Consider the following 22523-nt stretch of genomic DNA (forward strand, 5'->3'; position numbering starts at 1 on the left):
TTTGGGTTGGAAGGGACCTTAAAGCTCATCTAGTTCTAAACCCCCTGCCATGGGCAGGGACACCTTCCATTAGAGCAGGTTACTCCAAGCTCCGTCCAACCTGGCCTTGAACACTGCCAGGGATGGGGCAGCCACAGCTTCTCTGGGCAACATGTTGTATGTATATACATATACATATGTATGTGTATGCTGTGTGTTATATGTATGCACATAAGCATGTTTGTGTGTGTATGGGACAACCCTCATGGGAGGTGCACATTAACCCCGGTGCCCTGGTTTGCTCTCCCCAGAGCCGGAGGGAACGGACAGGACGGCGGCAGAGAAGGCCACTGGGCAGTGGGAGAGATGGCGACGGGAGCAGACGTGCGGGACATCCTGGAGCTGGGTGGTGTGGAGTCAGAGAACACAGGCACCATCAACAAAAAGGACATCATCAACTCAGATAAGGTGAACTGTGGGGCCCTAAGGGGCTGCTGCTTGTTTTCTTGGTGCTGACTGACCGTGCATGTGGTGTCTGGGGCAGATATTGGAAAAAATATGGAATAAAGTATGTTCCTACCATAGCCTGTTTAATTTCAGGCTTCCTAGGCATATCTGGAAATGCCTGGAGGGCCAAATTCCTGCTGTTCTTAGTTAACTGCACTGTGGCATTTGGGGCAGTATTTAAGCTGGAGCTGTGCAAGTGGTGTCCTGGTGAGCTGGGCCTGGCCCCAGAACATTTTCAGCTGTCTTGGAAATTCCCATTTTGTGGAGTAAGTGAGAAGTGTGTTTACTATCTAGCCCACAAGCAGATGGAAATAATATGACACAGTCCTCTTTTAGAAGGAAAAAAACTTGTCTGACTTGATTGAATAGTAAATGTCCTCAAACCATGGGAGCAGTTCTGCAGGGAAGCTGTGGGGCTGGGGTTTGGGAGAACTGGGATGTGTTGCCTGTGGGAATGTGTGCAAGTTAGTAAGCTCTGTTAAGGATATATGACTTCATGTGCTGTGTTCTGTGTGGTAATACGCCATGGTATGTTGCTGCCTTCTGTATTTTAAATTTGGGCAAAGTCTTGGCTTGCAAGGTGTCAATGAGCACTTATAAGATGTGGAGGTGCTTGGAAACGAGTCGGAGGAGATGAAATCCCCAGGAACTCTGGTACAGAGATGGTGTGATTTGTATGTGTTTGGGGAAAACCCCAAAACAAAACTAAACATGTGCAGCCGCTCCATCCCTGAAAGTACTTCTTGACTGTCTTTGCCTCTGCTGAAATGTTTGTCTCTAAAGAGAAGCAGTGATTTCATGACTCCCTTGCTGGGGATAGGACATGTAGTATAATTGGTGTAATGGAAACCTGATGAGTTTCAGTAATTTAGAGGCTGAAACGTTAAAATTACCAGTTATCAGCTGAGCTGGTGAACAGTGTGTCCAGTGAGTGGCTGGGTTCAGCCTGTGATGTGTCACTAAGTGTTTGGAGTTGTAAGCTCTTTGATTTCGATGCGTTTGTCTGTTAGCTAGCAGAGAGCTGGAGGAGTACTGATGGCTGGCTGTCTCTCTTTTGGAGCAGAGAGTAAGAGGGACTTCTCCCCAGATTTACTGTAATGGAAAGAGAGAGGAAGGGGAGGTGCAGTGAAAGGTTTCAGGAGGAGAGCAGGAGGCTGCTTGCGGCTGTGGGTGAAACATTCTGAATTTCTACAAAGCACAGAAACTAAATCAAACCAAAGGTATAAGCCATTATTGCGTGGAGAGAGCAAAATTGCTAATAACAGTGCAGCACTTGCTCAGGAAATAGATCTGTTCTCAATTAGAAAAGAAACAGATTGATGTCTTTAAATCACAAGAGAACCATGAAGTACTTCCCAGTCCATTAGTGACTGAGAATGTTAAAATAAAAATTACTGGGCATAAAAACATTTAAATCAGCAGGACCAAGTCATTTGTTCTCAACTCCTGAAAGAGCTGTCTGAGCTGATCTCTGGCCTGCTGATATTAACTTCTAATAAATCTGGGAACTTTGGAGGAATTCCAGAAGCCTGTGTTCAAACAGGGTGTGTGGTGACCCGTGTGTAACTGCCTCTGTTGGCCTTACATCGCTCCTGGGCAGTGATGGACATGCTGGGAGAAAGGTGTTTGATTAGGAGTGAAAAGGTGCCAATACAGTAAATGTCTGTCATGAAGTTTTATGGAAAGTGGTTGCAGTCCAAGATGATAGATTATTATTTTTTTAATGGATTTTGAATTTGCCTGCCAAAGGTGACTGTATGGATTGAATACAATTTATGATACAGTGTTGGTTTTACTATTACAAAATAGTCTGATCTAAAAGTTGGTAGTGATGTGATAAACAAGTACTTAGCAGTAGTGATGTGGCTAGTAGTTACAAAGATGGTACAGTTAGACCAAATGCTCTGGACTACTCAGTAAACTCATCCCACATACATCAAGTGTATGTTATTAATGTGGCTGCTACTGTACCTACCCAAATCCAAACCCGATTACTTTAGAAACTTGTATATGTGATATCAGGTGGATTCTGTCTTAGAAACCATTAGTTCTGACAAGGTTTTAGGGGCCGGACTGAGTTTTCTTCACCGAGTTTCTTCATACTAAGAATTATGTAAAAAAAAAAAAATATAATTCTTTGCTGCATAAATGGGAGAGTAGAGGTGGGGATGGGGTTTTACTTTTGGAGGTGATACTGGTAGTTTGGACACGGGGCTGCTGCAAGGGTTTCATCACAACTGGGAAAAACTGAAGTTGCTGCAGAACAAAATGACCAAAAACCTAAAAGAAGGTGGGAAGACATTTGTTAGTATCTTCTGTAAAAAGTAGAAAATCACTTAGTTAAATGCATGTCTTCCTAGTAGCTGTGTTTTGGCTTTAGTCTGAGAATAATGTTGATAATGCAGCAATGTTTTAGTTGCTATGTAATGCTTACCCTAAGTCAAGGACTTTTCAGTTTCTCATGCTCCCAAGTGAGGAGGAGCACAAGGAGCTGGGAGGGAGCAGAGACAGGACACCTGACCTGAACTAGCCAAAGGGGTATTCCATACCCTGGAACATCATGCTCAATACAGAAACTGGGGGGAGTTGGCCAGGAGGAGCTGTTCACTGCACATGGATGGGCTGGACATCAGTCAGCAGGTGGTGAGAAATTGTATTGTGCATCACTGTTTGGTTTTGGCTTTAGGTTTTTTTACTCTGTCTCTTTCTCTCTCTCTCATATTGTTACTAGTATTCTATTATACTCTAATTATTAAACCGTTCTTATCTCAACCCACGGGTTTTACTTTTTTTCTTGATTCTTCTCCCCATCCCACTGTGTGTGTGTGGGGGGGAGTGAGTGAGTGGCTGTGTGGTACTCATTTGCCAGCTGGGGTTAAACCACGACAATGCATTAATACCTTCATGTGAGCATAGATCTTACCTAGTAGAAAAACCCTTAGTGCACCAGCCCCTGAAAACTACAGCCAGATGTTCAACTTGGAATTTAAGTGTGTGTTATCAGCAGCAAGTGTCTGAGTACTGGTGAGTGCTATCGCTGAAAATAGGCATGTTTTGACTGTCAGTGTCTTCCACCAGGAAGAAATTCAAGGTGTCTAAAACCACATAAAAGTGAAAACCATCACAGGGCATCAGATGATGAGGTTTAATATTCCCTCAGGGATTGCTACTTTTGAATCTAAAATGCAATTCTTTTGTTTCAGAAAAAATCCAAGAAATCTTCAGAGACATTGACGTTTAAGAGGCCAGAAGGAATGCACAGAGAAGTTTATGCACTCCTCTACTCTGACAAAAAGTAAGAGCTTATGGTCATCTGGGTAGGTTGTGGTGTAGCCTGGGCTTTTGGTAGCAGGGCAGCATCCTATTGAAACCATAGGCAGTCTTGCTTCCCACATTGATTCACCTTTGTGCTTGGCCCGTGCCTGTGCCCTTGTCTCTTAGTCATGAACAGTGCCTGTCTTCTCTCTTCTAAATCTGAGAGGTTTGCTCTGTGTAGAAGATGAATTGGGTACAGGCACAATAGTCTAGAGCAGACAAGGCAGTATTCTTACTCTTCTGTGTCTAATTCTCTTTTCTTTGCAACTGGAATAGCACTTGCTTTTATTTTTGCAGAAAGAATTCTGCTGCAGTCTATATTTAGCTTGTTTTGGATTGAACCCTTGCCTTAGAGGTCTCTTGCATAGTTCGATGATTCTGTCAAAATCCATCCAGGCAGTGTATGCTGTCCTCTGATGCTGGAAGCATTGCAGTCTGGGAGGTGCAAAACCTGAATAAAGCTTAAACTCAGGTTTTCCCACCCTAAACACTGTGGTGGCAGATCCCACTGAGTCTGAAATCTACTTGGGTTTGTTGTGGGCTGCTGCTTGCTTTTTGTCAGCCAGTGCTTTTCTCCATCGCAGGGATGCACCTCCGCTGCTGCCAAGTGATACAACTCAGGGTTATCGAACAGTCAAAGCAAAGCTGGGATCCAAGAAAGTCCGGCCTTGGAAGTGGATGCCTTTCACCAACCCAGCAAGAAAAGATGGAGCAATGTTCTACCACTGGAGAAGAGCAGCAGAGGAAGGGAAGGACTACCCTTTTGCCAGGTTCAATAAAGTAAGTGGGAGCACTTTCAAACAAAAGCATATAAATAGCAGCTGGAAAATACCCTTTTGTCAGCTTCTTGATTGTCCAGACAGGAAGTTGGTTCTTTCAACAAGTGGAGGCTGAGTTAGATTTGGCAATTGCATTTTAAATTGCAATATGGCCTACAGCCATGTGACCACAGACTACGGTGTCTCCAAATCATTCAAGCTAAGTGGGCTCCGTATGTGGTCAGAGCTTGCTGTGCTTCAGGTGCTCCTTGCCATATCTTGTTATTGATTTGGTAAGGAGGCACTCTGCCATTTAATTCTGTTCCTAACCAACATCCTTCCCCTGATTACAGGCTCTGGGTGGTAAAAGATACTCTATTCTGAGACAGACTTTAAAGTCATAAGTCTTGTTATTTTGCCCAGTGTGAAAAAAATCGCTAGAGCTTTGTGGCATAAAAGCTGGCTTGCAGCCTCTTGGCCAGATTCCAGCACAGATGCTGAATTACGTTGTGTTCCCTCTGAAATTGCTCCTGTGGTATCAGTGTGGTGCAGTACCCTGTTCTTTGCGTCTTACATTAAATTGCCACAATGTGTTGTTGTAATCTCCCACTGTCTTTTGTCCCAGATGTATCTGCTTTGAGTGGCTGGGGCTTTCATGTGTATGCACAAAGAAAACGACATCAAGATTTATACTTCAAAGTCAGGGCCTCCAAAGTTAGGAAGGGGCAGAGTTAGGGTGCCTTCATAACATAATTTAATCCCCTTCATGGTGCAAATCTGAAGGGGAAAAAAAAAAAGTGTGTGCTAACATGATTTCCACAAAAGCTCTACTTGCATATACAGCGTTTAAAGTTTGTAACCCACAGAGCATCAGTTCTGTCAAAGCGTGGCTTCCTGCAGAGTTAAGTGGTTGATTAACCTTGTGTGTTAGAAGACTTAAGCTCTGACTGATGCTTTTCCTCTTGCTGGGATGTCGGTAAGAGCCTCGTGTCGTATCTCTTCTTTAGGGTGTCTATGGTAGAAGTCTGAAGCATGACTCAGCCAAGGCACCTGCCTGGCTGTCTAAGGGAGACTTTGGGGGTGTAATTGTCTCTAAGACTCTACTGCTCTAACTCCTTTTGGCTGAGGTCAACTGAGTTTATCAGAGGGGGCCACACATGGGTTGTAATTATACGATTCTCGTTTCCTTAACTTTATCATGTACTGCAAATTGACAGACAGAAGAGCCTTCAGCAAGGCTGCAACCTGTAGATTAGTGGTACAGACCTCTGCCATCTGCACATGCCCAATCGCACAATATTAGGAGCAAGTCGTTACCCTCGTGGATCCGTGGTTAAGAGGGTAGAAGGCACTGATGAGGAGTTCTGCAGATATGTGCTATGTCAGAGGAATTTTATTTACTTTTGCAGACTCTTCTATGGGTTCCTTCGCATATACTTGATACTTCTGCCCAAATTTCTTACTCCCCTTGGCATAAGCCATTTTCCCGTGTAGTCTGTCCTACTGGTCCCTCAAGCTCAGTTCCTTTGCCTTTTCTCTGTGCTTCCAGTCTCCAGACCAAATCCCTCCTATTCATTGTGAGATCCAAAATGTAAACTTAGGTTTCACAGTGTACACTGAGCCTTGATCCAGGGTGTGAAATAGGAATATAAAAGCAGCTTCATTGGTGCCAGAGCAAAGGCCTCTCTCAGCTGATACTCTTATTTCTGGCTACCATTAGGAAAGGCTTAGAGAAAGAGGATGAGAATGGGGATAATACAGAGCATTTTTTCCTAGCTTCTGGTGGTCATTGGTGTAAGGATTTCTTAACTTGGAATTTGTGTTTAATAATTCTTGCTAGGTTCTGGGCAGAAAGCTGCTCTGTGAATACCCCGTGGTAGTGAATTCTTCAGGTTAACTTTGTATGGTGTGCAGAGGTGTTGCTTCTGTTCATTTTAATCTGCCGCCGTGAGGTTTCATTTGGTGCCTCTGACATCTTGTGACATGACCTAGTAAATTGTCCTTGCTATGTACTGTGTTTTCTGTACTGTGACATACACCTGCCCTTCTGTGCCTTGTCTCACCTTGTTCTGAAATATCCTTTCTTTTGAAACGGGTGGACTGGAGTGAGTGTTTCACTTAGGGCAGCATAGCGGGTTTGTACATTGGCCGTGTTTCTCTTCATTTCCCTGATCATTTTTACTATTCAGTTTGTCTTTTCAGCACTGCAAGGCATTGTGCTGATGCTTTCTCAGAACTGTCTCATGGCTCCAGGATTTTTCCTGAGCAGTTTCAGCTAATTTAATGCTCATCATTGTGTAAGTTTATAGTGTGAAATGTAGGACTGAGATGGGTTTTCCGAGCCATTGAATCTTCCTCTTGGCTCTTTCAGGTCCTGCACCATCCAGGCCCTTTCATAAACTGATCAAATTCCTTTTGAAAAGCACTTGGATTTTCTTGCCTCTTTGCTTCCTTGGGAAGCTGTTTCAGACTGTCTCTGCTCCATTTCTTATTTCTAGGTTAAATTTTCCATGTTGAATTGGCATTTCCTTGCAAACCAATTTCTTTGTCCTTGTTTCAGTTGTTCTTTTCTTCCTGTGGGTATTCCTTTCATTCCCTCAAGCATACTTGAAGCCTGCAGTCAGATTCCCTTTCAGGCTTCCTTTGCCAGGCTCCTTTCTCTTCCAGTCTGCTGTGGGAAGACAAACTCCCCATCCCATTACTCATCCTTGTTGCTCTGAAATGGGTACTTGTTCCCGTTTCAGTTCACCTTTCCCAAACAGGGGTCAGTAGAGTTGTGGTTGGCATTCCTACCAAGGTCTTGTGCAACTGAAATCTTGCCAGTTTCTGCTGGAAATCCCTTTCTGGGAGTCATGCTTGTATTTTCATGGCTACACTGCATTTGAACTTACAGTCATCTCATGTTTGGCACAAGCTTTCCATCTGGTGAGTTCCCACATTCTCAATTCTCATGACTGGGGCTGAGGAAGTGTTTTGGAAGTGTCTGCTCTTGTGCCATTCTCTTCTGTGATCAGGCACCTGCCACCTTCCCTTCCATCCATTGCAGAAGGTCCTGCTGGCTCTTTTCATAGGTGTATGCTAGTCTAGAACATAATTCTATTTTTCATGATGTACTTAGGACATCCTTACAGTGTCTAGTCAGGCTTTTCTCCTGGTGGAAGTGGTACTGGAAAGTTGAGGTGCAGTGCCTCCCCAGGAGATATGCTTCACCTTTAAGCTTCTGTGCCTAAGTGATGGAAGAAAGGCAGTAGACTTAAGGAGGTTGTTATGGAGGCTCAGAAATGCTCCTCCGAGCTGTATGGAGTTCATGAGGAAGACTTTTCTGGTGTAGGTCTCGGGGGGCACAGTGTTATTGACACATGTGGTGCTCACATACGCACAATGTTTTCTGGTGGAGGCAGGATCTCCTCAGGCTGAGCACAGTTCCTCTGCGGGAGTGGTGGGAGGGTGAAAGGGAGGAAAGCACAGGCTTGGTGGTACTTTTGCTTTACCATGTGCTAGGACTTCCCCTAATATAGTAAGTATTTTTATTGTTGCTTTAGTACTCGTGACTCTTATGTTCTGGATAGAGTTCTTGCAGAGCAATTCCAGGGTTGGGACAGTGGTGTGGGTTCGGCCTTTTAGACACCTGGGACACTCGAGAGTTGAACTGTCCTTTGGTCCTGTGGCTCTGCTCGAGAAAGGGTGGATGAGGAAGGGAGGGACAAAGTTGTTTGCCAAGTTTATGACCCTCAGTTGTACAGCACCCAGCCTTTCAGATCTTCGTGGCGCTGTCTGCACCGAACATGAAAGAAATTGGTTGTGTATCAAAGCAGAAGGTGTGGTAAAGACTAGGGACTACTGTTCCTTGCCTTTCCTGTTCTTCCTGTATAAGTAAGCATGTCCCAGACCAAGTAGAGTTGGCTGTCAGAGCAGTTTATGTCAAGGTGTTGGTGCTGCTATATGGGAGGAATGCAGGGAGGCCGGCTGAACCTTGGGTTTGCTGTCATGTTAGCCTGATAAGTTTGAAACCTATAGTCAGGATGTGGATTGCTGACCTCTGCCTGTGTCAGCCACCTGAAATAGGTTTCAGCCTCCCAGGCAGTAGTTCTTGGTAGGCTTCCCAGAGCGTTGTTTGTGGCCTTGAGATCACACATGGCTCCTTATCAAGTCCTCTGCCTGCTCGTCATGTTTCCTACCAGGACCCATTGCTCAGGGTCCTGGCAGCCCTCTCCTGTCAGCGCCCTGCTCTTGTTCTTGGCTCAAGTACCTCAGTCCTTACCAGCTGGCAGTGAGAAGAGCTGCAAGAGAGCTACCATGTTTTTCTCATCTCTGCATAGACAGTGCAGGTACCTGTCTACTCAGAGCAGGAATACCAGATGTATCTCCATGATGATGCGTGGACCAAAGCTGAGACAGACCATCTCTTTGACCTGGCTCGGCGTTTCGATCTGCGCTTCGTGGTGATTCACGACCGCTACGATCACCAGCAGTTCAAGGTGAGTCCCAGGGGCCAAGGTGCTGCTAGCAACCTGCTGCGATGGCACGTGCAGGGCTTGCTGCACTGCAAAGACCAAATTACCCTTTATATCAACTTAATTAGGGGGAAATAATGAATTATTGGCAGCAGGGAATATTGAATTTCCAGCACAGGGCATTGCTGCTTGCTTTGTTTGTAATTAAATCCACTGTGACTTGTGCTCATTCCCTGTTGTGTTTTATTAGAAAGTTAGAAGGTTTGCCCCTGCCAGGAGAACAACTCATTGTTCCTTGAAGGTATGACAGCTCTGGAGTTTGTTTAGCTGAGCAGGATAGCTGTCCTGGATTACAGTCTAGGCTCTGGGAGAACGATCTGCTAAAGGTCCCCAGGGATTGGGATTTTTCCTTGGTGCTGCTCCTGACCTGGTACACATTTCTGTTATCTCTTCTGTGAAGCAGGGACCATCAGTGGTCTGAAGATGCAGCACTGGTCTCATGGTCATAAATCTGCAGTTGCTGGTTCCATACCTCCTGGTGACATGGGAGAATGATGTGACTCCTACAGAACAGCTCTGAATGTTGGAGCTTTTTGTTACCCTCTGAAATGCTCCTGTGGGGAGCCTGTAGCAAAGCGAAATAACAAGAGTTTGTCCAGCTGGGCAGCCAAAACGCCTTTGGTGCTTGGAGTGAGGGAACACAGCTTAGACTCCATGTATCAATGGGCAATGAGTTGTTGCAGCTGATACCTTCTTAGTTATGGCTTGAATGGCCATTGTCTGGAGCAGCTCAGAGGAGGCCTCCTGTGTGTTTGTTGCAGTTTCCTGTTTGCAGGTTTCCTCACAACTATCTTGCATCCTTTTCTCTGGGAGTGCTTCACTGCTGTGTTGTCTCTAACCCTCAGCTGTACTACTGGACCCTCTGGTGGGTGTTTTTAAAGCAGTAACTGTGAACCCATGACAGTTCATTGTGCAGTCACTGAGAAACTCCCCCTTCTGTGTGGTTGTTCCACTGGGACTGGCCAGGCGCCCTGCTGGTCTTCCTTCCAGACACTACCTTTACCCTACCTGATGTCCTTCAGCCACTGGTCCTCAGCTGGCTATTGCACAAGGTTTTGCTTGGTTCTTCCATAATATTGTCTTCCTGTGATGTCTTCCGCAGAAAAGATCAGTGGAGGACTTGAAGGAAAGATATTATCACATCTGTGCCAAGCTGGCTAATATTCGTGCGGCTCCAGGCACAGACCTGAAAATCCCAGTCTTTGATGCTGGCCATGAGAGGCGAAGGAAGGAACAGCTGGAAAGGCTGTACAATAGGACACCAGAGCAGGTAACCTGGGAAAGAGAGCATCACTGCTCAAAAAGATTTATGTTAAGTTGAATCAGTAGTAAATAGTGGGGGAAAAGGAAAGAAAGAATGGACAAGAAAAGAGCAACACCTAAGTACTGCTTTTTGTTGTTGGGTTTGTGTCATTTTAAGGGGTACAAAAGGACAATAACTGAGAAATCTGACTATACAGGGGAGAGGGTTATGGTGAGCAGAGTTATGGTCTCTGGTAACTGCCAACACCTTCTCTGTAACACTATATTAGTTCTCTGAATAGAAATAAATTCGAAGATCAATGTCCTTATGAATCCCTGAGTCCCATGGGAGCAGAATTACTTCCTTGAGAGTAAAAATTTTACCAGAAAGCATCAAAGATTGTAAATCTACATGTTTATTTCTCCTCTTTGTTGAAGCTGTGCAGTGGTCCCAGGGTTTAGAGGTTAAGGAACTGTGTGTTCCTCAAAGGCTGGGGGAGAGCATCTTTTTCTGTTAGTAAGTCCCTTTTAATGACAAGTTCACACGTGTGACAACTCTGCTTGTCCATCCCATGTTGACAGGTGTGCTGATACTAGACGTAGCTGCTCTAGGTTCTACATACTAGGTCTGGGTAGGAGAGCCAGCTTTTTACAACACTCCGTTTACAACTACAGTATATTTGGGCTTTTTTACCCTTTTGTCTGTGCTCTTGGTCTCTTTGTCTGGAGGTGAGATTAATCATTTATGGGTGCTGCTAAAGGGTACATCATGAATGTTGTGATACAGTACCTGCCCGTTTGTAGCCTGGCATTGCCATGGATGCAGGGGAAGGCTATGGAGCATAATGTGCTCTGCAAATCCAAGACGTGAGGCAGGCGAACTCAGTCATTCCCAGGCTGGCCCAGAGCCGAGCTGTTATCGGTAGATGGCCCCCTTACCTTGCTAGGCCTCCTCTGCTGCTCTGATTGCCTTTACGTGCTCTGGTCTGCAGGTGGCAGAAGAAGAATACCTCATCCAGGAGCTCCGCAAAATCGAAACCAGGAAGAAAGAGAGGGAGAAGAGAACTCAAGACCTGCAGAAGCTCATCACAGCTGCTGACACCACCACTGAGCAGAGACGTGCCGAACGCAAGGCTCCCAAGAAGAAGCTGCCACAGAAGAAGGAGACAGAGAAGCCTGTAAACATTTCTCCTTTTTTCTTTCTTTTCCTTTTTTTTTCTTTTTCTTTTTTGTTTTTATTCTTTTTTCCCCCTTTTCCCTGCTTATGCTGTGACTGGGCAACGTTTTCCTTCAGCAGTCCTACTGGGATCAGGCCCTCAGCTCTTTTTGGGGGAGTAGTGGCTGGCTGCCTTCTGGCAGATGGTTTTTTGGTTATATCTTTTGGAAGGCAGGTTGGTCTAAGGCAGCTGTTGTCAGAGTCCTCTGGTGCACTCTGTCTCTCTCCCATTTGAAATATGCTGGTTTAAGTTCTGTTTCTCCTTCCTGCTCTGAAAAATGGGATGAAATATTGCCAGGCATTCATGCCTCATGGCAGGGAGAAGCATCTGTCTCCCTGCTTCTCCCAGGTGTATTCTGGTACTGTTGTGCAGGGTTGTCCCATCAACCCCTTGTCTTTTACCTGCCTTCTTTTTCTAGTCCATGTTTCCTTTTCCTTCCCCACTCCTGGGTCTCAAGCAGTGTCTCCCAAGCTCAGTACATGCCCCTCTCCTGATCCTCAGCTGTGATCAGAGCAGCCCTGCTGGGGGACTCTTGTATTCTGCGAGCTATTGCTTCTTATTTCTCCTTGAGCTGAGCTAAAGTCTAAGGAGTCCAGAATACATGTTCTAATTCACATTTAATGTTACCTCAATTTCCCTTTCTGGAAAGAGGACAGTGTGGACTGAACAAATTCAGCACCTTCAGCAGGAAAGGGCTGTTACAAAATCTCAGATATTTCCATTGAGTCCCTGGGAATGCCTGTCCCTCCATGCTGTGAACAGAGAGCACTTGTGTCATTGTCCTGCAAAAGGGTCTGTGCATAGAGGGGAGGGAAGCAGCGAATACCAGACAGTTATTGCTTGATGAAGTGTGCCTAATGGCCACCACTTCCTTAAAGCATTGTTTTGGTTCCCCCCTGCCCCTCAATATAATATCACTGGGCACCTTGTGCATTGAATTCCCTTGAGGGTTGATATAGTAAAGCTCAACCATGGCTGGTGTATATCCCTCTGAAGAAAGCAGCTTGGTGGCGGTGGTAATGAAGAAAGGGTGCTGATGGAGAATGGGGCTAGAAAGATGCTGAGGGTGGCAGGGTGAGGGGGTCCAGCCCTAAATGCTGGCAGGTGCCTGTCTGCAGGCATATAGTGGATAGGCACACCAGGGTGGGCAGAGAAGCAGTGTCTGTTGTTGCACTAGCATCATTTCAACCATGACAGAGTCCATTAGGAGTCAATTACCAACTATAGCCGGGAAATGTTAAGAAAAAAATTGCATTTTAACTAAGAATTTGAATCGGGAGCTGCATCAGCATCATTTCAACAAAGGAAAATCATTTACCAAAGAGTCAATTGAGGTTGAAGCGTTTACAGCATGTACAGGCACGCAAGGCAGAAGAACCCATTTAATTGCTTATGTGCTGAGTGCAGCCAGAGTCGTCTTGGCTAAGCCAACAATGCTGAATTACCCTCACTGCTTGTGTCAGGGTGTTCAGCAACAGGCTGGGGGGCAAAGTTCGGGGAGTCTGAAAGCCAGCCTTCATCCAAAGGAAGCAGAGACAATTGGTTTTTGATTGCAGCTGCTTTTACTTCTAATAATCCAAGTAGGGAGGCTACAATCCTCCCAAAGATCAAAGTGATCCCTACAAATTCATGAGCCCTGCTGGTAGTTACAGAATACTTTTTCCACCATGGTCATGTCTAGAAGGCTCTTCCTGGAGCTTCTGGTTGTTGGACTGACCATAGATAACTGAAATAGACCCTTAATGCCTGGCCACACAGAGCAGTTTGCAAAGTGCCACCTCAAGACCAAGACACAGAGATAGCTGATAGAGATGTGAGAGTCATTGGCAGGGAACTTGAGGAATTGAGTCACTGTCCTTCAGCATCTCTTGTGATCTTGGGGCAGCCCTGGTTGTCTTGGTGCTGTCTGGAATGAACAAAGAGCCTCTCTGCAGAGAAATGTGGGAGCAGCGAGGCAAACGTCATCTCCAAAGAAATTGGGAGATTTGAGGTGACTCTTCCTTTTGGAAAAGTGTGATTGAGCATAAGTTTTGTAGACACTGTGGCTATTCTTAGATTGAATCATGAATATCGCTGACCCATTCTGGGGACCCCACACCATTCAGTGCACAGGCCCCTGCAGATAGCCTGGTTTAATAATTTAAGTTTGCTCACCTTGTGCTTTGCTGTGCAGCAGCACAGATTTTTAAGGAATTTGGTTTATTTTTTTTTCTCCATTTTGTTGAAATGCAACTAAATGCTCTACTGTCTGGCAGCAGCAGCATTAGAAGTTTGCCACCTTGTATTGCTATGCGTAAAATGTGAAGTGGGGAAGAAAGAAGACTGTCTAACGAGTGGACAAATGGCAAAAGGTGTATGAACAGCAGGCCTCCCTGGAGGGATGCAGTCCTTATGTCCTCATTAGTGGGCTCGTGTCTGTACAAATCAGAGGTTTCTCAGCTCGTTCCTTAGAGGACTTTCAGTCAAAAGCCAAGATTTAGGGAAATCCTGGGCTGTTTTGATCAGTGAAATGGGCCTGAGTTAGGAAGGGATGATACTGTACAAATACGCATATGTTAGTATAAAGAGTAGCATTTAGGGTTTATGCTTGTGTGGATGGGTTTGAGGCCTGTGTAGAGCAGTGAATTTAAAGCAACCAAACAAAAATGCTTGAGCTTTCCAAAGATACCTTGAAGTGGAGTGTTTTTCTCAGTGAATTGCTTAGGATTTTCCCACTGAATCCCACTGCTTGGGATTTTCCTCTTGCCTCAGCTCTGACATGTGGCCGTGGCAGGTGGTTCTCTGTCATAGGAAACAGTGTTTCCCCTTCAGATAGTCTCTATATGAAATCTTGTGTTTCCTCCACCAACACATCCTGTTTCGATCTCTTTCAGGCTGTTCCTGAGACTGCTGGCATCAAGTTTCCTGACTTCAAATCTGCAGGTGTCACACTACGAAGCCAGAGGGTAGGCTGTTGTCCTTGTCCCTTGGGACCTCGGTTAATGTTTTTCAGTCTGCCTGTCCGTCTCCTCATCTGTTCTCCTTTTATAGTTAAAGAAAGTCAAGTGCTTGCCTCTAAAATAAGAAAGGAATTCCATAAATGTGGAGTCTCAGAAACCTGGAATGCAGGCTGTGGGGTAGCCAGCTCATTGCCTTGAAGGGGCACCTGAGCTTGCTGGTGTTTGTTACTGGTGTGCCTGCTCTGTGGTTAGGCACCTGACAGACCCAAATGGAGCTGTGTAGTCCAAACAGAGCTCACAGCTAAACGTAATAAGCCTCATAGAGCGTGTGTCTTAATAGATGAGAGGTGCTTTTAAGAACTAGATGTTCAGGTTGTGTCTGGAAAAAAAGAGACACATAAGCACAATTTTTGCCTTCCTGTTTCCATTATCTTCAGAAAATATTTTTGGAAAAAGCCCCTTTGTTCATTCTGCTGCACAGATATCCCTGAGAAATAACTTGTTGTTTCATCAACGAGATAAATGTGAATGCCTGTCTCTTAGCGACAGGGTTTGGGATACTGAGTATGTTAAACCTGCCTGGCTGGCTGAATGTTTTTAGAAGGGTTTTGATAGCAAAATCCTGTTTGCCCAGTACAAGTGTTTATTTTTTCTATTTTTTTAATTTCCCTAGCCAAATAAAATAATCCTTAGTTGCTTTATTGTAGCAAAGGTGGAGAAGTAGGTTTCTTGCCCAGCACACTCACTTGGCATAGTAATTTTCTAGGTCGCTTTTAAAGACTGTTTTATGGGATGTACTCTGATGTCAGAATAGTTTCAGATCTTGCTGGGAAAGCCCTGGGGCTGTTAATAGGAATGTGTTTGGGATCATGCTGCTTCACCATACGGGTGCAGGTGCACATTAGAAGCAATATACCTCAGCAAGGTCCCTCCTGGGAGACCCCTTAGTGTACAGGTGCCACCATCTGCAGGCTACCTGTTTGAGTGAGGGGCTACAGCCTTGAGGAAGTCAGAGGCAAGGGACATGCAAGACTGCAGTGCATGTGTTGAGATTTATGGAGACGTGGCAGATGTGTTCTCCAGCACTAAGATAAATAGAATAATTTATGGAGATTGATTTGGATTTTGAAAACTAATAAGTGATGGTTGATCTTTTCTATTTTTTTTACCCCCTCTGGAAGAAAAGCTGAGCAATAACCTATCAGTGATGGAACCATCTGGCAAAGCCAGCAGCCTTTTCGTTTGCCAAACAGGCAATTCACATCCTAGCCATTTGTGAAAATGGGTGTTACATGCTTTTCTTCGCTGTTCTCTTTAATGCTCACAAAATGCAGTGATAAGCTGAGGCATGGCGGTCTGATTCAGCAACTTTCAGGCTGCAGTATCTAAGCTCCTGGGGTGACCTAGAGCAACTTTCTATGCTCTGCTTGAAATTTTTAAGGAGATAAATGCTGTTCCTAGAAGTACCAGTGGTTTGCGAATTGGAAAAGACTGCAAATCACGGATCCAGGTGAAACAAACAACACTTTGTTGCTTTAAAATGTGAAACCTGCCTCCAACCCAGTGAATGAATTCATTTGTGGCTTTTAGCCAGTCACCTGGCTTCCTTATTCAAGTCTTCCCTGTTCTTAAAACGGGAGCTAATAGACTTGCTATCTTCACATGTGGGTGACGGGGAGAATTAATCATATGAGGTCAGTATGGGCTTTTTGAATTCGTAAGAGGTGCTGAAGTGCTAAGTGGTGCAGAGTTGGCAGTCCATGCTAATCCAAATTATTTTGCTGGTGGATTTATGTGTCAAACCCTCTACACATCAGTGGTGTGGAATTGATAAGGGTGGGAGGCGACTAGGACTAAGCAAGGAATTGGGATGCTGTGCTGGAAACTTGCACTCTGGCAGCATCCAGCGTAAGATGTTTTGCCCTGAGCATGCTGGAAAACGATTTCTAAAGGCTTGTGACATCCTGCAGTAAGTTCTTTCGCCTGAGGACCTAAAGGGTTCCTCACCTGAAGGCTACTATTGTCCTCCTTTATTTTGTACTTTACTACTGTGCTTTACGCCTTCATAGTTAGGCGAAGTTGGATTTTGCACCAAGATCAGGGACTCAACCTCTGTCATGTGTGAAAAATGTACCATATCATTCCCAGGATAATAGCACTTAACTCTTTGATTAGAGATTTTTTTCCCTGAGGATTTACAATTAGGCTGAAAACTTGAGTTAAAATTAATTTATAGAAATGAGTCCTTGAAGAAAAGGACTGTATTCAACTGCATTCTGTATTCTACTTGATTTGTTCCCAGTAGGTTTATGACAATAGCCCTGGCTTTTCAAATTCTCCCTATTGTTAAAGCTTACAAAATCTTATGCATAAGATCTCCCCCCTTTCTTCCCCCCCCAGGATTAATGGCCGTTTATGGCTATTATTCTTCATAACTGAAAGTTTCTCCTTCAGCAGATGCTGAAGAGTAATCTTCAGTGAGTTCAGTTCGACAAGCTGCCTTCTAGCACAATGGCTTCAGTCTCCCATTGTTCTCCATGGGACTGTGGCCACAGGCAAAGAAGGCCACAGCCCCTGTGCCCTTGCCCTGCATGGGATTTCCCCTCTGCCTCCTGACAGCACAGACTGCAAGTTTCTCTGAGGCAGTAGGAAGCTGGGCATTATGAAAAGCTCTGTCTTAATTCAAGACAGTGTATTGCCTTGGTGCCACTGAGAACAGGAGACAGTAGTAGATGTTTAGGAAGGGGGTAAGCCTTTCATGAGTTTCTTCAAAAGGAATTTTAGACCTTTGCCTTTGCTGTTAGTAAAACTTATGAAAATAACAGCAGAAATGTATTATTAATCCTAAGCGTTACTTCTGGAAAACTTCCTGTTATACCAGCTCTGCTCAGCTGGGAGGGCAGACAGCCAAAGAACCAGAGGAAATGAGAGATGGGTAGGGAATTTGTACAGGGAAAGGAGAGGAAGAGACTAAAGGGAAAGCAGAGAGCTATGAGGAAGGAAAGCTTTGCTGAGCATCTGCCTGAAGGAAAGGAAAACGGGAGCTGTTGAACTTGAATCTTTTCCAGGACCCAAACAAACCAACAATAACCACATGTTTGTGATGTAGGCATGGTGTTGCTTCTGTAGGGCAGAGCTGAGTTTGTTTTGAATTCACTGCAGTGTTTTTGTACCTTGCCATGTTCAGCTTTCTTTTAAGTTTAACCTTTGTCTTGGACTTCATTGTGTTAAGAGCGCCTGACTTTGGCATACTTAACGTCTGTGTGTTTTAAGTTGCTCATCTTCTCTCTGTCTTATATGGAAATTTTAAGTTATGATTCTGTTAATGCTGTTGAATTGCTGCAGCAGTGCTTTTAAGAAGGAAGACGATGGATGGAAAAGAGTGGATGTTTGTCCCCACTCATGCATGTTGAGGTATATGTCTGTGTCCTTGCACTGTTGTCACAGGTTTGGAAACAAAAGAACTGGAAGAGAATCGATTGAGTGATGTCTCATCTGGAAACAAAACAAAACTTCAGGGTGAAAAGGAGTTTGTAGAGATCTGTTTGCAGAAAGGACGGAAGGGTGCTCCAGTTTAGTCATTCCAAGCTGGCCACCTCCCCTCAAAAAAGGCTTCCAGCCAGCAGCCTGATTCCATCAACTAACTGGGAACTTGTAGACAATTTGCCAGTCAGACCAATTAAAAAAGTAGAGGAAGGAAAATTACAAGTACAGCTTTAGTACCCATTGATTCAAATATTCACACTCACCAGCTTTTAAATATTTACTAGCCTGCTGAGCATTTTTTAGCACTGATTTATGAGTACGAATTTACTGTGGTTGTTGGGGGAATGCGTGTGTGTGAGTTCTCTTCCATGTTTTTTTTTTTCTTGGAGTGGGAACTGAGTGCTTACTACAGCACCAAGGTGAATGATATTTCTAGAGGAAGATGGGTTTGTATGTGTGTGTGTAGACATGTTTATTCTCCATATTTGATCTAACCCACAATTAAATGGCCAAGCACGCTGCCTGTTTACTCTACATCGGAAGCTGTTGGCTCTGTTCCTTCCCTGTCATTAATGCAAACCCAGACCTCATCAGCTCTGACCATGTGAAACGTCTGTCTGTCCTCCTGTGATCAATACTGTCCCTTCAGAGGTTCAGCTTTGGAAGCAGTTCCATAAAATATCAGTTATTTTTATTTGGATTTGATAAACTTAATTACTTGGAGCAATTAATTATTTATTTGTTTCGTATTGATTGCACTCCAAGGCATCCTGGCATCAATCTGATGGAGATCAGCACACCCTTATTAGGTAGGAAAGTTTATGTTTCCAGATCTGAACATCCCATGGATTAGTTAGTTGAGATGTGCCCATTGCTTCTGCTAGCAGTTTTGCGTTAGCAAACTTTATGTTTTGCACTCTACAAGAGAGTGGAAGAGAATAATTTCCATGGGGTGCCTGACAGAAGTGTGGAAGGAAAGTAGTAGTTTCATTTCTGTGAATAAAAGTTACGAACAAATGATGCAGGCTGGATCGAATTCATGTTGTGGCATTGCTATCTATTTGTTGTATAACGTGCCCTTTAATTAGGGCCAAGAGAGTGCTGGTACATTTCCTGATCAAACTCCTGACTGTAGAGAGTGAAATAAGATGAAAACATTGGAGTATTTATTTTAAAAGAAAACAGCACTGGATACAAAATCTTGAATGAACTAGAGAAGATGAATCCAACACTTCTCTTTCTCTGTTCTTAGCTAAACTGAAAGGCAGTTAGTGTTAAATTGCTGAAAGAAAATTCATGCATCAAGTTTTTTTGTGGAGTTCTTTGGTGTGGGATTGCATTTCGACCAAAGCCTTTATCAGGCTCTTGGGTATAAAGAGAGCACTCTGGATACAGTAATGAGATCTTAGTTCTGGAAAGGACACTCTGTGCTGCTGCTTCTGTTGAACCATCAGGTACCAGTGTCTGTGCAGTACGAGGCCACAGGAACCTTTGTCTGCCAGTCCTGGACTGATTTGAGAAGCTTTTACTACCTTTGCATGCCCATTGTGACACAGTCTTAGGTGCCATTCATCAGGTAATTTCATTGTATGTAACTTGGGCAGAGCACCCAATGTGTTACTTTTTCTTTCATTAGCATAACCAATATAATGATTGGAATGTAATTAGTCACTGTGGGGTTTTTTTGTAATTGAGTAAGTGTAGTTTCAGTTAAAGTATTTAAGAGAAAGGCAACATCAATTCAAGACTAGACTGTTGTGCTACAGGTTTTTTGGATTCGTGTCCGATCTAGAAGTTTAAGCAATGTTCTTGTACTATGTGAAGCTGTCCTTGGAGTTCCCCCTCCTGTGGCCTATCTTACGGCCTTCCTTGCGATCACAGCACACTCTTTTCTGCTCTTGGTTTGTTTGTGAGATGCAGCTCAGAGGCTGCAGCCCTTTCCATTTCCTGCAGCTACCTCTACAGGTCGCAGCTTGGTTTCTGTGTCTGTAGTGAGAGGCAGGGGTAGGACTATCCATGAATCTGCAGATCTCAAAATACTATAGTGTCAACTGGTAATGTGCTTTTAACATAAAACACCCTCCAGGAAAAATATCCTGTGTGGTTCTTTGTTCTGCACCATGTATTTTATTATTTTTCCCTACACAAACACTTCCTGTAGTCCTTTTGCATTTGTTTTACACGCTTGTACTATGTTTAAAGCAAAATGTATTTAAGGGCAAGGAAATGTTGGAATTGGTAAGTGGCAGATAATACTTTGCTTGCCAGAAGATGACTATCTTCTAAATGGCAGGCAGTCCTGGCAAGGTGTGAATTCTTCTTATCTTCTTGGATGTCTTGTTCCTTGTCAAACTGGGATAAAGCTGACTCTTTCCAGGTTATCAGCTGTCATTTGTGCGGATTCCAAGTCATTCTCATTTAGGCCACTTGTGCTGGGTCAAAGCAATCTGTACACCCTTCCTTGGGGGTAGAGGGTGGGAGAGTATAAAAACCTTGAAGACCTTGTTACCTGTGCTGGTGAAAACCCATCATGCTGAGACATTGATGCTGATGGCTTCTTTAGGAAGTATTAGCTTTATCCCTTGAATCAGTGCTATAGATGCATAACGAGGCATTAATGTTTATAGGATCAATGAGCTGCTACTCATATGCCTGCGTGTGCAGTGCTTCTCTGGGATCTGTTGGCTTCCCTCATCCTTGACAAAGCTTTCACTAGGTATATTCCTCTAACCAGTAAAACTGGTTTAATTTACTAGGAGGATTCAAGTACAGAATTTATATTTTTGCACAATTGATTTGGGAATTTGTGAGCTATGTCTAACTTCAGTCTAAATAAACCCTGAAGTAACCATTTACGTAAGTTAATGTAGAAGTATATTCTTCTTAAAAGATTGGTTTATTTAGCATTAAGCCTCATTGATGAAGCAAGTGGATGGTCATGTGCCATCCCAGAGTGATCACTGTGTGTTTTATGTGTTACATAGCATAGCAGAGATGGCATAGCAGTATGATTCTTTATTTTCACCTGTCTTAAACCTTAGTCTGGCAGATCAGCAGGCACTGACATAAGACATGGGGGTTGTAAGCTGGGGAAGGGAGAAGCATGTATGTTCATTGAGACAGGGAATACCTGTGCAGTTTCAAACTTCTAACTTTTGCATACATCCATCACAATTTCCCGTCCTCCTTCCACTGTAGCACTTTAGTTCTGAGCTGTTAAGCATTTCAGATTTCCAGAAATGTGCACTTTCGTATCAGAACTTGCATTTTTTCTGCCTGGGTATTTTAAATTCCAGAGCTCTAAGACTAAAGTACTTAATATGGTTCTTTCCTTGAGTCTTAAAACTCTGCAGGAGTGGAGGCTCTCTGCTGCTGTGGAGTAGAGCCATGCAGCTGGGGAAGGGCTGACCTTCAGACAGAAAATGCAAAAAACATTATTCATCTGAAACTTTAACACTCCTTCCTGGAAACTAAGCAATTCAGTACTCTAAAGATACCCACGAAGAAAGTGCCTAATGAGAAAGTTTTCTTGCTGCTGAAATCCACGAAGAAGGCGGTTTTCAATGTCAGTGAGCTGTATTATGATGCTGAATGACAACGCCGGTGCATAAAACCGCAGTTTATAGCTGCACAGACACGGGTCAGATATGTGCAGTTTTTAGGATTACTTGTTTTAGGACAGTAATATTATTTAGGGTTGGGGAAAGTTGAGTTTAAGGAAAAGATTGTCTCAAAATTGAATTAAAATGAAGTGCAGAATGGGGGAGGGTATGTGTGAGATATCCAAATAACCACTGATTAATTTCAAACCCCTTGTATTTTGGTGATAGACCACACAAAAGCTTTCAGCACAAAAGAGGGATGTTTTTGTTTTGTTTTGCTTTGTTTTTAAGTTGTGAGCACCATAAACAGAGCATTTATGGAGAAAGTGATAAATTAAGAGCAGGACTTTTAAGATGACCCCATAAATATAATCACACATGGGACCTAGCTGAATCTGTCTGTAGATCCTGAAGACCAATTCCATTCCTGGTGCAGATCCCCATGACAGTGTCTACCTGCCAGGTGGTGATGCTGTAAGACATAACAGGGGACTGTGTTACAAGCTGTGCTATTACTTAGGCTTCTTTACTCCTCCAAAATATACTCAAATACATTTACAACTATGCTTAAAAGTATTAGCATAAATCATGAAAACCAAATGGCACACACAAATAAATTAACCAAGTCTGGTTGGGGAGGCTGTATCTTCAGTTATTTCTTATCATGTTTGTTCATTTAATGAATATTGCCAATTAGTAACTCATTTGCAGTAGGTCTTCTAGTCATTAGTGTGAATTAGCAGGGTTTTGTTGGCGGAATGTCTCAAACGTTAGATAAAAATCCCGTATCATTCGAAACCTCAAGGATACTCTGCAGTGAGACCCTCTATGGAAATCAAACTGCTCAGGTTCACCCCCAGTCTCTCAGTCCCTGCTGTGACAGTGTGGCAGATGCTCTGTTCATCTCTTTAAGCTTCATGGACCAATTCCTGAGCAATATCCTCCTTCAGGGGAAAGCAGGCTG

The 22523-nt window shown here is 43.9% G+C and overlaps 1 protein-coding gene across 8 annotated transcripts in view; it reads left to right on the forward strand.

The window, feature by feature from the left end:
- The window catches only part of DMAP1 (DNA methyltransferase 1 associated protein 1), a 36084-nt gene that overhangs the window by 4349 nt on the left and 9212 nt on the right, over positions 1-22523 (forward strand). For 7 of the 8 annotated variants that reach the window (XM_030495537.1, XM_030495535.1, XM_030495536.1 and 4 more), the window contains 7 exons: positions 291-447; positions 3690-3781; positions 4386-4581; positions 8879-9037; positions 10176-10343; positions 11308-11493; positions 14406-14477. In XM_030495537.1, coding sequence (XP_030351397.1) covers positions 346-447; positions 3690-3781; positions 4386-4581; positions 8879-9037; positions 10176-10343; positions 11308-11493; positions 14406-14477 — 975 coding nt within the window. In that variant the 5' untranslated portion in view covers positions 291-345. Of the gene's footprint in view, positions 1-211; positions 448-3689; positions 3782-4385; positions 4582-8878; positions 9038-10175; positions 10344-11307; positions 11494-14405; positions 14478-22523 lie in introns of those variants that run through there. The other variant, XM_030495534.1, reaches the window with a different exon arrangement.

This window comes from Strigops habroptila, chromosome 8, assembly GCF_004027225.2.
Source record: "Strigops habroptila isolate Jane chromosome 8, bStrHab1.2.pri, whole genome shotgun sequence".
Lineage (NCBI taxonomy): Eukaryota > Metazoa > Chordata > Aves > Psittaciformes > Psittacidae > Strigops > Strigops habroptila.